We start from the raw sequence: 16,984 nt of genomic DNA, 5'->3' as shown, positions 1-16,984 counted from the left end.
ATGAACATTGCAAGCATCTCGTCCTCTGCTTTCTCGTACGGCCTCATTCCAATTGATATGTCAGTTATTATGCAACAGTGGAGAAACCAACATAAGAACAAAAGCTACTTAACAAGGTCCCCACTGAAGAGAAAAATCATACCAACAACATTAGCCTTTATTCATTACATTTTCTTCTTTGCCAGAGTTAGAATTCCCTCACAATATACAGCTGTATTTACATATGAGGACATGACACTAATTTAATGGATTGCAGAGACTGTATAAATTATGGCTGAGAGAAGGACTGAGGCTTGGAACCATAGGTGGGGAAATCAAAGTTCATTAACCACTTTTAGCTCTGCCATTTACATCAACATGATTGCATTACACATTTATTGAGATATTAACTCCTGTTCAAAATGGCTATCGGTAAAGCCAGATTTAAAAATAGACTTTTTTTCAAGTTAACATCCTAGATGAAACTGACGGACTAAAGGGAGAAAAAGATGCTTTAAAAGTATGGGCTGACTCTGTAAATCCACAAATATAACCTGCTGTTCTAACATGATGTTCTCACAAATGCTCTTACATTAAGAACTACATATCTGCCTCCTGGATTAGCCTCCTAGATTAGCTGGATTGTTCATCCAACTCTAGCAATTATCTTATTGGAATTTAGAGGACTGTAAATAACAAATATTAATGATAACTATGGTATGTGGTACATGAGGGAGTTGATTTATTCTCTGGGTTAAGAACATGATAAAGATGGGGGTGGGGGGTGGATCCTGCAATGGTTTAGGTGGTAACCAGTACAGATGCCAGTAAACTGCTTTTAGCAAACTATGCCAACTCTATTCCATCAGGTGCCAGCATGTACTAGTAGCTGGTCCTCCAAAATGAACAAGACAGGAAGGAGAAGAGTAAGGATACAGTATGCAGAAGACAGTCCTATGGATCCCAAACACAAAACCTTGTTTTCAGTCAGAATTGAGGGAAACAGTACAGCTCCAACAGGTATAGCCAGGCTTTTCCTTCTTCCCTTTCCTTCTCCTTCCCCCCATCTCATGCTTTTTGGGGCAGAAAATATGATAATTGGGTTGCTCTAACTGTGTGCAGAGATTATTGAACAGAGGAGTCAAGAAAATTGGTTTAGACATCCTTATTTAGCTGAGAACCGACCCAGCCTGACCAAACTTGCATTCCTTCTGTCACTTTTTGAGGTTTTCCCCCTTTAATTTCTCTATGACTAAAAATCATGGAACTTGAGGCATATTTTCTGTTTAACCCAGCCCATCCCAATATCTCATGTCAGAACTCTCCACATTGTGGAGCTAGTGGTCATCGATCTGCCAAAGAGTGGGATTATGCAAGCAGTGTGAAGTGGACTTTTTTTTTTTTTTTTCTTTTATGGCTAATTCTTTCATCAGCTGTCTTTGGTCCTCTGAAATAAGCAGTCAGTCTCTCACAAAGCATATTGATAACTTGTAAGCAACACTCAGTAGCAAGTAAATTCCACGCTCTGTGACTCCAAGGAACATGATTTCAGTGAAAAGGTCCAGTGTCTCGCTTTATTGCTCTGGAAAGGCAGGTTGAGGCTTTCAACAATCTTGACTGCTAGAGAATACAGCTGAAGGGAGGATGTTTCCATCTGCAATGTTCCACCAAAATAAGGGATGACTATAGCAAGTCAGTGGTCAGAGTCTTCTCTTGAGCAGACTCGAAGTAGCAAAATCTATTCCAATAACTTCTAGCGCTCATAAACCAACTGATTTGCACCTGTTTTCTCCGTATCATGTGAGTCCACAAAGATGCAGACAATATTAGCAGAGCTATGATAGAGAAAATGCAGGACCAGGTTCTAGAATATCAGCTTCTCTAGTTGCCTTCTGCAAACTTGCCCTCAATTTCATGTTGTTCTATCAGCAGAGGACAACTTTGGTGCTGAGTTAAGCACCGGAAACCTACATTAATCCGGGTTTAACTTCAGCAGAGACTCTTGAGTTTTAAAGAGTCTCCAGTTAAGTACAAACCTGGACAAACCCAGTAAATTTAATAGATGAGAAAGAGACCACTGGTTCTTACATAAAATTCATGATGAATCTGCAGGTCTGGACACGCAGATGTTGCCATGGCCAGTTTTCCCTTTCAGTCAGCTGAATGGCGTTCTGACCCTGATGCTCTCAAAGCCCTTAACTTCTGCAGAACAGAGATATACCTTAAAGAACCCTATTAAACCCCAACAAACAGCTCAGCAAAATTTGCCAGCATGTTTAAGAACAGGACTATATTGGCTGCTAAAAGGTCAACTAGAGTGGGTACCACTATTCAGATTGTTTTGAAAATACATCTTTTACACTGTTTTCTAAAATAAGCAAGGATGTGTGTTTCTTATTCACATTTGACTATCCAGAATATATTCAGTTAGCAGCAGCTACTGTTGGGGAAAATAAAATTATATGTCATTAGAAGAATAAAACCCGTTTCTAGCACAGACTCACAATTGTACTTGCAAAAGCACGGAACACCAGCCACAGGCAAAGACACTCCAGTGAAACAGTGTGCTGCACCCCATCTGGCACAAACCCCCACAGCATTATGTCAAATACACTTTGTCATTACAGTTGTCAAACCGCAAAATCTCTTTTTCTCTCAGAGCTACAGAGAATACAAACAACGACATATGAACAACCGTCCCCTCTCTCCTACGCTGCCGTCGGGCTCAGTCACCAAAGCGCCTTGAGCCGCTGCTGGAGCCGGCGAGCCCGAGCACAGCCGGGTTCTGCAGGGCAGAGGAAGGAGAGGAGGACATCATCTGCTTTGCAAACAGCACAAGTTACAAATTAACCAACTGACGCCTCAGCCCTGTTAATGTACAATTCCCCAGCAATTCCAGAAACCAAGTTCGGCCAAGCATAAGCAGGACGCCGTTTCAAACCTCTTCTGAAATAACGAAAAAGGAACTTTCTGATTTCTGTCTGAAAGCAAAGGCAGTGAGATCCTCCTCCTCCCTGTGTACTACAACAATCGGCTTGGGTAATAAGCTCAGTAGTAAGAAGATGCACGGTGGGCCAGTATTGCAGTTTATCTCCCAACTTTCTCTGGGCTGGCTGGTATATAAGATGTCATGGACATTCTTTCAAACAGTGATCCTTGGGTTTTGGATTAAGTTAGTTTCAAGGTCTGAAATTGTGGTGGGCCCTTGTTGTTAGTTTGTTTATTCTTTTGGGGGGTAAAGGGGGGAAACCAAAAAAGGTAGAGGATTTTTGTTATAAAGGGAAACTGGAAACTTCTCTGCACACAAGCAGAGACATGGCTGTATTGCAGAGGCCTCAGGGTAAGGATTAAAGAAAAACAAAATAGAAACCCTTCCATCTCTAATTAGGGTCTTCATTTGCCAAAGCGCCATTCCACAGCGGGAGGAATTACATTCAGGCCGTTGCTTGGATAACGTCTCCCAGCAGGTTGGCTCCTCAGCGCAGGCTGCTCTGAGCCAACAATTTCTGGTTACTCGGAGGCAAGCAGCCTGCATATTGTTTTAACTGGCCTGGCTTTTGCAGCCAGTTTTGCTTAAGAACAATCTTCTATTCAGAATGCAGAGATAAAAGCTTCACTTGGTTTGAATTTGTCCCCAGTTTCTTTCTCTCTTTTCTTTTTTTAAACACAGGAATTATAGGTTCTGGAGTTTGCATTATTTCTCTTGTAGACATCAATGTTTTTCCCCCTCTAGCCACTTGATTCTTTGCCAGTGAAGGCTGCTGTCTGGAGTCCAGCCATTCATCAGCCCCTACCTCATCATTAACACTGTGGTGCTGGCGGTCACAGCTCATTGCTGGCGACAGGAAATCCTAACTTGCAAGAGGTTAACCACAGCCCATAAACAGCCAGGCCGGCTCATTAGTCCTGTGCACTCAGCTGAAGGGACCCTCTGGGAGTTTCAACGCCGTTCACAGACTCAAGGGGTCTGTGCATTCTGCGCCCTTCGCAAATGCCTCCCCCCGCACCTCCGAAAAGCTCACTATCTGGACACTCAGGGCTAAGGCCCGTCTTTTTTCCCCATCCAAAACTGACCAAGTTCTTTGAGCATTTTGAAAAATGGTGTCTGTGATGTATTCTCCTGGCTTACCAACTGAACAAAACACCAACGGGCCAACAATTGAGGCATTAATGCACCAGAATACCTACATGGTTTTGATATTTTAAATAGTTTTGGTGGGAGTTTCATATCTATATTGATCAATTCTAAGGCAACAGCTATGCAGATGTTGATAATATATACCTAAGCTGTCTAGAGAATTGATACCACAAATATGTCCAGCTCTGATCTTCAAGAAATAACCTGCCAGAATTGCAAATGGCTTAATGAGTGCTCCCTACATTGACCAAAAAGCTCACTTCATACTCATTGGGAGTTCACCACTTGACTCATTTGGAGTTGATTCCTTGAACTTATAACAAACATTAAGTCATCATGTCATCCAAACAGGCACCTCTAGATAATATCCACCTGGCCATCATGAAGACAAAACGTTTAGAGCAGAAAAATGGCTTCTGGCCAATTATCTCAAATGAGTCAGATATGAAGCACAATTTGTGTTTTCTTTTCCCCTCCTCTTCAAATCACATGAAAATCATTGTAAAACATTCCCGCTTCATGTCTGCAACTCCTTATGATCCACTGTTTTCTACCACTGCTGGTGGTATCTGACCATCTTTTACTCTGGATATGGGAGTCCCCCTGATGCAGCTCTGGTTGCATTCTCCAGTTCTCCAATTTCTTTCAAAGCCTTCTGTCTCTTAATGCACCAAAATTAGGTGTGTCACTCAACTGTGAAGTCTTAAATAATTCCATTCCCTGCCTCTATATCTCCTCCTTATTTTTCTTCACTTTCTGATCCATTTATCTGATTTTGCTTGCCAGCCTTCATGTTCATTTCTATACTCCAACATAAACTGCATGCACTTGCCCACTCACTTTTCTGCTTCCAACTCCATTTCCGAGTTCTTCCAAGATGTTGTGCATTTCTCCTGTTAGAGAAACAGGTAGATTCTACACGCGAAATAAAAATGTCTCTCAATGTTTGAGAAGCTCACGAGGCACACAGAATCATCAGGGTATAAAAATTTAAGAGACATGAAACATTCACATAGTATTATTATTTGTATGTGGGGCATATCTTAAAAGAAATGTTCATCTTTACTCAGCTTGGACTTCCATTAATTTCACAGGGAGTTCTAACTGAGCGAAGACTCCAGTAACACATGTTGTGCAACAACAGCTGCTTCTTTAGCTAAAGAGAGAAGCAGCTGTATTCCACAGTTGGCTGGAAAGGAGTGAAGATGGTGGTGGAGACTGCTAAGGACTCAACTCTAAAAGTAGACATTTATTTAAAGTAATCAATCCAACAATAGCGAATCTAAGGAGAGCCTGGAGGGAGAAATGTAAGAGACAGCCTTTCTCCATTAATAGCTCTTACTCTGCATAACTGTGCAGAGAACACAAGAAGGAAGTTAAAGTAACACAAGAACAGATTGCTGGCACTAGTTGCCAAAGGAAAGAGCCCACCAGCACCCATGAATTAAAACCTGATAGACCTGCTTCTTCTGAACTGCATAACCTGATTCGGCCCGTGTTTGTCCATTTCTTTGAATACTCCTCTCTTTGTCTTTGATCCAGCTCCTTTCTTTTGTTTTACACCTTTCACTGTATGATCCACGCACAACACAAATCTTTCCTCTGTCTCCAGAATTTAATTGGGTTGCTTGTCAGTTCTCTCACCTGTGGTCAACCTTTCCCTTTTCCCCTCAAAGGGACTGCTGAAATTAGGGTGCAAAGTAGTCACGGAATGAGAGGATTTAAAGATGGGAAGACATGAGAAAGGTACATATGAACTCAAAACTTCAACTATAGTGATGAGACTGCTGCTTCATTCCATGCCCCCATGTTCTCTGCAGCCAAACGCTCTTACCTGCAACATTCCAACATTCCTTCCTTTTTTTTTCCCATTAGAATCCTTTTTAAAAGTCTGTTAAAATAGGCTTGTTGTTAGAGTATTGTCTGTGAGGGATGGATGAAGAGGCAAGGCGATGGGAAGCAGAAATACACTGAGCTTTTGGCAAAAGCATTTTTGCTTTGTGTGATTTATGTTGTTGTTGTTGTTCAAAAATACACACTTGTCCCTATCAGGAAGATTATGAGGACTGACTGTTTCTGTCCATCACTATCAAAATCCGTCATCTTCCTGAAAAAACATATATTATCCCCTCTTCTGACCTCATCTATGCAATTTTGTTGGAACTCCAGAAATCGTTATGTCTATATGCTATAGAGGTCTGACCACACTGCTCGCACTGGGGAAGTAAGAAACAGGAATTTCAAAAGATAAATGACACCAAAAATATTTGCACAAGTAACAGTATCACCTCAAATATATATTTTTTAAAGATGCTTCAGGTATCCTGAATGTTATAAATGATAATGAAGTGGGGAATAACAAAACCCAATCAGTATAATGTTACAGCACTTATGTTATTCTTTGGTGCTTCAGGAAAATTGTAATGCTCTCTGTTTCTCAATATATTCTTTAGAACAAATGCAGTAAGAAAAACACATACATGGCAGGGATTACAATTATATATACTACCTATTTTCACAGTTAACTCTAATTTTAGGCAGTGCTAAGACAACAGATCATGGAAATGCAAAGTTAATGGAGACTCTTAGGGAACATGACTGATTCAGAAGCTCAGTCTTCAACACTAGCCAGGGTGCTACTTCCCCAGCTCAAAATGCACACTCTTTTTTCAGTACAGAATGATGGGATTGATAAAAAATGTAGTTTGTGTTTTGATCAGAGTTTTGGCATGTTTGCCATGTGTAACGTAGATCTATCAACTAGTCCACAGCCAAAAGAGTTGGGGCTCTTCCAGAAACTTCTGCTTCAAAACAACTTCCTTCCTAACACAGAATGTCTCAAGAGTTCAAAACAACCAATACTAAGTTTCTACTGCTGAACAGCTTTTCTCAATCTGTAGTCTAATATGTACCTATAGCTGTATGCTTAGTTAGGCTATTCATACAAATTAAACAAAATCAACTGACACCTTTATCTCTCTTTTTTTATTACTTTCAGTAACTCTGAAAGAAAAGGATTAAAATTGACCCCCACAGGCCCACTGGCTCCTCAAGTCTTAGAACAGATTACTCTCTATTCAGCAAATGAACTACCAACACAGCCCCATGATTTCTCATTTGACTACCTTATGAGGATCTTTACATTTGAACTAAATTGACAGACAAAAAGTTAGGAATCACAGTTAGCCTGTTTAGTACAGATTCCAGTTACGATTATTTTGGCCCCAACCTAAGTAGTATTATCATAACGATGACACAGCAAAACAAAACATTCTCCCAGTTAGTATTTCTGTAAATAAACTCCTAAAAGAGAGAAAATAAGTGAATTAATACTGGAAGAATTGTTAGGAGTTTCCTCGTATTACAGATTCCTTTGATCTGAAGAAAACAGGAAGCTGTAGTAGCCGGGACATCCTCCCTTTGTTGGGTTCTACTCAGATGCACATCCTCAAATACACACAGCCTATTAATACAGAAGAAAAGTCCCTTCAGCAATCCCTGGAAGAGAAACAAGAACAAAATCCTTCCCTCCGGACTTTCCAGACTGCAGAAAGGGAAGAAGTGCTACTTTTAAGCAAGTCTTCAGCATTTTCTCACTATCTATCCTGCTGAAATAGTAATAATAAAAAAAAAAACACAATGGCATTGCTGGGTTGTATTTCACTGTCTCGACAGATGTCATTTGCTTCAAAAACAACCGGGGCAGGGGAAGAACGGGGTGCTGCACGTCGGAATGCGCAGGACACGCAGGTGCTGCCACCTCGATGCCACGGGTGCTGTGGAGCAAAGTTCCACGCGGGAGCACGTGCGCAGGAGCAAAGGAGAAGGAGCCTCATTGTGCCGCTCGCATGGGGAGGCAGGAATTCCAGGAGGGGAAAGGTTCCCTTTGAAGCACATGGCATGAAGAGCTTCCCAGTGACCATGGCAACAGCTCAGTGGGTTCCCAGCCTGAGAACCGAGTTACTACAGCCCTGCCTCAAAAACAAAAAAAGTCTGAAAGAAGGAAAGAGGGAGGGGGAGGTGGGGTCGGGGGCGCGGGGGAGAGAAGTTGGGGCAGAATTAGCCTGGCAGAAACTGAGCGGCTCCCTGGTAGGCAAATCCAGCCAATAATGCTGGTCGGGTTCACGGGGTTTCCTTTTCATTTCCAAAGCTTTCTTCTTCCTCTGTCATTCCCCTTCTAGCCCTATTCAGGAGCTCATGAGATCAGTAAAATCCAGGCCTTTGCTTTGCCTGCACGCAGCATTGCCTCAAACAGGGCTGCACTGTGATCAAAGGCAATGGTAAATCACAGCTGCCACACACACCCCTTCCCAATCAGCGTCCAGTTTTCACGGCCACTCTAACAGGAGATACATTTTGCTAAACTCTTTCATTTCCATTACACCATATAAATCTGACCAAGAAGGATGAGCAATTAAAAAAAAAAATCGATATGGAAATGGACACATTAAATTCGGTACAGCTACCAATCCCATTCGGCACACGGATAAACAAGTGGAGTGAAGCTTCTGAAAACACAGACCAGAGTTTTACTAAAAACAAAACAAACCCAAACCAAAATACCCCAAATCAAAAAAGACCACAACAACTAAAACCAACAATAAGAATAAAACCATCCATCTTTGTACCCAATTTGTGTCATGGAATTCAGCTCTACAAACAGCTTTTAAGTAGTCTCTACATTCTACTTCACAATATTCTAAACTTTCCACAATATCATCTCTATTTTCATTCTTTTCCTTTACTATTTATTAAACTAAAAAAAGTCATAATTTATTCCTTCATATATGCCTGCATTCCACCGTGCAGACACAAGCAATACTGTTTTTGTTTCTACTGCTATATTACTCAACACAAATGTTCACCAGTTTTAGCGAAATGAGTTTAAATTGGCTGCCTCAAAACAGGACTTACAAATTCTTTTATGGTTTGAGATTGAGCTTTTAAACACATTCATTTATGATAGACTTAAGCTGACAAGGTTATTTATTCCTTACACAAGAAAGGTGGACAAAGTAATTCTCAGCTGAGCCGGGGTAACTCTCCATGTGTATCCTCTTAGTTCACAGCAAAGATGAGAATATCCAAACTGGCTTTCTCAGTGAAAAGTGTTCACATGAAACAGAATTGCCCACATGTGCCATAAGCTGGAAAGAGAAGCACATACACAGACAACTGCCCCGGCAGCTTTTTTATTTTGCCCTAAATTGTTGAGGCAGACTTTCAATGACAGTTTTAAAAGCAAGCAAGTCCTTAACTTCTCTCACTTTCCTGGCACCAGCTTTATTCCTACTATCAAATCAATACGTTAAATTGATCCAACTACATCACTTTCCCAACATACAAGATTTGGCTTTCATTTCACAGAATGGTTTCTAATGGAATTAAGCTCTAAGAATAGATACTACAAGATCCCAATGGCAATTCCTACATCAGGAAATAAATGGCAACTGAAAAGGGGAGATACATGTGCTTCCAGCAGGAGGTATAACTGATCACACAGTCAGACTTCACTACACAAAGCAGAATTCCTGTGGTCTAGAATTTCAAATGCCCTATGTACTCCATTTTATGCACTCTGCTACATCTTTTGAGGAGGTAAGAATATTCACATTCTGTGAAGTCTTACTGCTACCCACCTGAGTCATTCATGCACATGTGTGTGTAACAAGGGGTTGCTTTGCCATTTATCTCACTTGCACAATATCTGGATACCAGCAACACCAGCAAAGCTGAAATGCAACACTTCTTCTCTCCAAGAGGCCAGTATGTTTCTGAAACGCTGCATTAGCCCTGCATCTTGTAACACCCACGTTACCTCTGCAACACATCTTGCACTTTAACGGGCCTACTTCACGGAATTTTGGAAAAGCAAGAGCTGATCACAATTCTGCTGAAAGGCAAACGCAATATTTGTCTGAAAGATCAAATACTGCAGGACAAGCCACTCTGGGGGCAGGATAAATCAAATTAAATTAGGAATAAGCAGTAGGCTTGCATTACTTGATTTCGTCTTCCTTTTCTAAATGAGAGAAGTTCCATTTCCCTTCCCTGTTAAAGGCGACCCCCCCTCGTTTTCTTTCTCTTTTCCTTTTCCCTCTCCTTTCCTTGCCTTTTCTTTATCTTTTTCATTCCATTTCTCCTCTCCTCTTCCCTCCCTCTCCCTTTCCCTTTCATGTTTTAAGTGAAACAGCTTCCAAATCCTAAAAACGACCAGAAGAAGAGACATGTACACATGCAGCAGATTTGATACTTACCCAAGCAAAACAGGTCACAGGCCAAACTGAACACTCATGTAGCCATTTGCACCAAATTGCACGGACACTGAACTTTTCAGAGATGGAGACAATTGCAATGTGATTTGTTCCCACTGGGAAGACAACCTGGGTGACTTAATTGACAGACCTGCAAGAAGCTCGTGGCTGATGCTCCTGCTGCTGTCTGCACTCAACAATATTTCAAGAATTCTGAGAAGTACTTCTAAATCAGGACATAACTTTAGCATAGGCAGGACTGAGCAGAAGGGTTGCAGAGAAAAGATGGAGATGAGAAACTACAGCAGGAAGCACGAAACAGGGAACAAATATCTCAGGAAGAGAAGGACAAATGGCAACATAAAAATACAGAACGAGGTGCTGCATTACAGCTACTGAGAAGCAGGTATTGCCTAGAACCTTGACCAGTCCCTTCTCACCTGCTAAAATTACAGCACATAAACTGATACACAGGGAACTTTGTGCCCAGGCTCTCTGGACACACGCCATGCAGGATGCAGGAGTCATATCACCATCATTATGCATCAAAGTAGATGCTCCAGAGGTCCTGAAGCAAAGCCAGGCTCTGCCCATCAGCAGGCCAGGCTTTGGGAAGCTCGGATCAGCAGGTACTGCAGTGTACTCATTCCAGAGATCAATGTAGTTTCAGGGACATGGGACGGGTACATGATGGGATCTGGGTACATAGCAGTGGGTCAGGCAAACAAGGTCACTGAGTCAGAAAATATAACATTGTTTGTGCAGGGTATCTATGGTTTCCGCTTTCTTCATCCATTTCACCTACTTCCTCACATGCTTTTCAAGAGCCTGACAGATGGGACTAAACAGATTCCCTCTTTAAATGGCCTTCCCCAAGACTCAGCTTACTCCTAGAGTTTACTTATGGATTACTATTCATCTTTCAGCACCCAATCTCTAATTCCGATCCCCACAAGACCTTATCCTCAGATTTTATCCTCTTAAGAGTAAAGAAGCATCAGCTGGAATTTCTGTGAAACAAAAACAGTACTCCAAGTTCGGGGGAAAAAAAAGAAGTTGTATTATGCTGAAATTCAACAGAAAGGGCAGTCACTTCTTAGAGAGATGTTTCTCACCACAAGCTAAACCTGCAGCAAATTTTAGGCAAACAGATGGTTCACATTTCCTTTGAAAGGTGGGGTTTTTAGAAGTTTTGTTTATAAATATACAGAGACAAGTTTTACCTACAAAACATTAACCTAGGATTTAATTTCTGCCTCATGCTACATTTTCACCGCTCACCTGAAGTCACCAACACTATCCTTCCAAAGTCTCAGCAACTTGAGCCAGCTGAATATTAGGACGAACTCCAGAGATTTTATGCATTTCCAACTACTCAGTTACTGGTAGAACTCGTGGCCTATGCTCTTTCATGGTCTTCCAACTACTCTAGATATCAAATGTCAACATAGAACTTTTGAGGATTGAGGTTATTATAAGCCGAGAACAAAAGAAGGACAGCTTTCTCCTTTCGTTTTTAACATATCTGGCAGCAGTAATCTGACTTCACCCATAAAACAAGGGGAAATGTTTTGCAAGGAATTTCGATTCCAGAGGCTGTATTCCACAGGGAGATTCCAGCAAGATGAAAATTTTTATTTCTTTAACTAATACAGTAAGATTCACTTGCTATTAGATATATCTATCCTGCAATTAAAGCTAAGAAATCTCTTCTAGGGTTGAAGATTAATCATCCCCCTCCCCACAAAGGAAATTAATCTATGCCTTCTGAGAAAATTGTACCTAAGGAAAACCAATAAAATGCTTTCCTTTTGACTGATTTTGTAAGAAGCTTCCTTTGATCGAGTTAGCATCACATTTGCAGTTCACTCTATTTCTACTCCAGTACCGCTTCTGCAGAAGTCTTTGTTAGGTTCCTACAGAGCTCAAAAAGGGATGTGTGCACTCAGCTCCCCCTCACCATCTCTATCAATTGAGTTATGACGCTATCTTTCCCTGAAGCATCTGGTGTGAAAATAGGCAAAACGGGAATATCTTGTGGAGTAAAGGGAGTTTTCTCTTGTTCATTTGTTGCTGATTTTTCTCAGAAACGAACTAACCCTTCCAAGAAACAGTTACAAGCAGCATTTACCCCAAACTGCCCCCTTACCTTTCCTAAGACTGTCAGGCAGGGCTTGGGCTCCAACTCCGGCTGTTCCAGTTTCACCACTCCTACCCAGCCATACTCATACAGGTCTTCCTCATCATTGCTATTACACAGTCCAAGTGGGTGCATCTGAAAAAGAACCAGAAAGAAACCTTTAATCAATCAGTAGAGTTCAAAAAACATAGATTGCTTTTGAATACCTTAGTTTGTGACAAATACACTTTTACTTATTAAGGTACACCAGAAATACTGAAACATAAAGCTGCATATATGAAGAATTTATTATGTTTCTGAAACGTGCTATGAGTACAAAATCTTGGAATGTTATGTAAGCTCACTGTCATCTTGCTTATGAAAAATCATTTAAGGCTCACAATTAAATGTGATTGTAAGTCCTTTTTCTCAGATATAAAATAAATACAAAGCTCCACTTTGCATTGCAAACCACCTTTCCTCGCAAACTGACAGAAATAATACAAACTGTTTCGTGAAGTCACTCACAAAAGCTTTACATGTCCTAAGGTCCAGAACCAATATCTAAGAGGCATTATCACATTTTTTTGGAGTATTTGCACAATATTAACTGTCTGCCATCCTTTGGAACATGCCTATCATGTAGTTCAAAGTAAGGTGTAAGAAACCTCCTAACTATTACGGAACATCTCTAATTTTTTCTGAATCTAAATGAGGGAGAAGCATCATGAAGTGAGAAAATTTCAGTCTCCTTTTATTAATAGGTATTTGTGTGTCTTACACAAGGCAATCATAAGCATTTGCTTTAATTTCAGATATTTGATCTCTTCCTCCTCCTTCCAACACTATGTGGTTATTCTGATTTTATTATGGCAAGGAGCTTCCTGTACATAGATTTTTTTTTAAACTTTGTCTTTTCCAAGTTGGCTGTCCTTCATTAAGATAACATCCTCGTGCATAATCTAGGGCGTGAAACATTCAAGTTCTTACCCTGTTTACTATGTTCTCCTTGATCTCTTTTTCCCTCAACTCAAATCCCAGATTTTTCACAGACGCTTGCCTAAGAGTTGCCCAGGCTTTAACATATATACAGAAAAGGTTATTTGCAAAAGAATACTTTATCCAGCTTCATGCCTGTCCTTAAATCTCACCTTTATCAAACTACCTGAAGAAAACGACAAACTGGTATGAACACTATGACAATTCTGTTTTCTGGTAGCTGATTATAATAGGAGAAGATTATACTGCTCCATAATTTACATCTATATCTCTCACTAATCCATGCAAAATAGCACCACGTAATGGTCACTAATCCTGCCACCTGTTCTGCATCACCAGCTTGTCATTTTGTCCTTTTCACCCATGTCTTCTACCTTGACTTTCATTTTGCAAATGATTCAACACAAGGAGAGCTATTTATAATATCTTCTGGGGCCCCAACCTTCTGAATAACTCAAGTGACTACTGTGAAATATGGGAAACATGATTGTGATCTGAAACAATACAGAGGTTTTCCTGCCACTCATTATGTTTCGAGATTCATCACCAACTCATATTTTGAAAAAAAATAACAAACCCAGCCCATCACAATACTAGGCAGACAGAGCAGAATCCTCTACCCAACTCCTAATTCATTCTTCCTCTTTTTTTTGGTTATGATTTACTATGAGACACTACTGAGCTGTCTACAGTCTCACATGGACGAGCAGTTCAGCTTACTCTGTTCAAAGGTTTGGGACAGGTACTATCACCAGTAGATGAACCACTCCTTAAACTCAGCATCTGATGGATAAACTATTCAGCACAGACATAAAATCAGGAAAGGGAGTCAGGCAGAGAGTACTCTCTCCAAAATTGCCAGGGCATATATTCCAACATAATTAACCCCAAAAGGAATCCATGGGATCCTTTAAGTAAACACAAAGCTTTAATCTATATTAAATATCTAAAGAAACAGAGAACCATTCCCTTGATGTAATTCCCTTGACGTATGCTGTATCAGTTGAGCTTTGAAACTATAACCCATATATATGAAGTTTCTAGTTCAAAATCCTTGAAATGTGCTGGGGCACTTTCCACATGCCTGAAAGGGCAAAACTGAAACCACGACTCAGGTGCTTTCATCCAAGGTTAAAAAAAATCTGTATACATTGCTGAGGGTTTAAAATAACTTCAAAAAGAGCCGCACAAATTTTAAGTGGCTTAGTGTTACAGAGCAGACAAACAGTAAACTGACAGAGAAGGAACATTTTACTCTGTAACTCAATCACCTCAAAAAGTCCTGATGAATAAAAGAAAACTTCGACCTTTTTGTCTTTTTTTTTTTTTCCTGTCTACAAGGGTAATAGTGTCAAACCCCACCATATGAACAGCTCAGGATCTTTCTATACACTGTCACGAGATGAAAAGTCTTGGCCCTTTTTTCCCCAATCATACAAAAAATACTGTCTCTACCCACTTCAGTCCAGAAACCATCTTGGAAGAAGGCCAAGATGAACAGAAAATTCTTCCAGCGGCCACTTTCCTCCAGAATAGTGTTATTCCGTAACAGCTTCCAAGTGTGAATAGTTCTTCAGATTACAGTCACCAAACACATTCTGCAGTTATGTCCCCGGAAATCAGGATAAGCCCAAAGCTGAAAGAGCCTCTTCTCTACCTTTTACAAAGCCTGTGCTTCCTTACCTTTAAAAAGAAATCGATGATTTTGTCCCCTTCTCAGTGACAACACTGGCCAACACCCTGTCCCCAACAACAATGCCCCAAACACCTGAGAAAACAGCTTTCCTATCTAGAGGCAAAAAAAAGCTGCAAATTACACACAATTCTAAAGACAGTTAAATATTTGCAGTGTAGAATATTAAAGGCCTCTGAATGGAGTTTTCACTACAGTCAGGAATTTGCAACAGCCAAGCACTAGGCATACCCTAGCTCAAGGATCTCGCCCTCATTCACAGGGCATGTATTCCACCTGACACAGAGCTCCCAGGCATTTATCAAAAATAAAGCTGCATTTCTGAACGCTCCTGCCTTCTTCAAAAAGCTATGTGGCCTGGAAAAGGCCCTATGCACACTATAGTAGACAAAAATCCCAGGCCTGGAAGCAGCAGAGCCCTCAAAACTGAAATAACCTCCATATTTCCATCAAGAACTCACAAATCACTTAAACAAAAAGCTTTGCTAGACCTTTGGGGTGCCACAGCTAACAATTCCTTACGGTTTTAGACTTTACTAAATAGAAGAAAAATGCCTTTCAACCATGATACAAATATTAACTTGATGCATTTTGGGAGGGGAAGGCCAAGGCACAGGATTTAGCACTCCAAAATTGTTATCAGCAAACTAATGTTTATCAGGCTTAGGTGAGCTTCATGCTTAGACCCTCACAGAAAGAGTGTAACTGTCCAGAATAAATTCTCTTTTCTGTAATAGGAGGCATGACCAAAAGAAGCAAACATTAGAAATAGTCAGAGAGGAAGATGGGGAAACATAATGCCCATTTTTAAAAAAGGAAGAAAGACCCAGTCAACTACAGGCCAGTCAGTCTCACCTCTGTGCCTGGCGAGACCACGGAGCAGATCCTCCTGGAAACGACGATAAGGCACACGGAAAATAAGGAGGTGATTGGTGACAGTCAACATGGCTTCACTAAGGGCAAACAGCGCCTGACAAATTGGGTGGCCTTCTATGACGGGTTTACAGGATTGGTGGATAAGGGAAAGGCGACTGGCATCATCCATCTGCACTTGTGCAAAGCATTTGACACTGTCCAGTTCACATCACACACCAATAGCAGAGTTTTGCTGGAGGGGAGATCACCACATTGTCTGATTCCTGCCTCCAGCAGACCATAAGCCAGCAAAAGCTGCCGAGGTTGAAATTACTGGGTCATTTCTACCCTAGCTTCAACCCAAATGGAATAGTGAGACCCCTAAAAAGGCACTCATCTCCTTATGACTCCTCCCCTTTCCTGCCACGTTATCAGTTCTACTAAATACAAGCCAGGTGCGGATAACGAGATCTGGACAGTCTTAAAAACTTCAATAACATGCCTTTAACGCTCAGCATTACCTTCCCAAACTTTCTCCTGGTTGAATCCATTATAAATTCAATTCTTTACATCCCACAAGTCACAAAACATCGTTTGTTTTCCTCCACCCTCTGAGCAAAAAGCAGCTAAAAGCTTGCCCACGTGACACGCATGCCTTCGCCGAGCAGCTGTGGATTTAGTGGCACCACCTCTGCTGCCCTCCGGAAAGGCCTCCCGCGACACGGGGGTGCACAAACGCAGCGAGGCGCACGCGAAGTTCAGAACGTGCGCTTGGCCACAGCGACGCGAGATCCGCAACAATCTAATTAAACAAGAACCTCTTCACTAAAATTACCTATTTATTCTTCCCATTCTTTTCTTAGGTAAATTTTAGGCTTCCTCCCAATCAAGCTGCCAAAGTCTCCCCCTGTGCTTAATCCCCTATAATTAATCAGGTGTTTTATCTC

General features: G+C 41.1%; 1 protein-coding gene across 1 annotated transcript in view; it reads right to left on the bottom strand.

Annotated features, from left to right (window-relative positions):
• The window catches only part of ZNRF3 (zinc and ring finger 3), a 78,320-nt gene that overhangs the window by 20,643 nt on the left and 40,693 nt on the right, over positions 1–16,984 (bottom strand). The window contains exon 2 of the mRNA XM_065646298.1: positions 12,521–12,646. Coding sequence (XP_065502370.1) covers positions 12,521–12,646 — 126 coding nt within the window. The remainder of the gene's footprint in view (positions 1–12,520; positions 12,647–16,984) is intronic.

The sequence above is a fragment of the Caloenas nicobarica genome, chromosome 16, assembly GCF_036013445.1.
Source record: "Caloenas nicobarica isolate bCalNic1 chromosome 16, bCalNic1.hap1, whole genome shotgun sequence".
In the NCBI taxonomy this organism is placed as follows: domain Eukaryota; kingdom Metazoa; phylum Chordata; class Aves; order Columbiformes; family Columbidae; genus Caloenas; species Caloenas nicobarica.
This window is presented reverse-complemented; position numbering and strand designations above follow the sequence as displayed.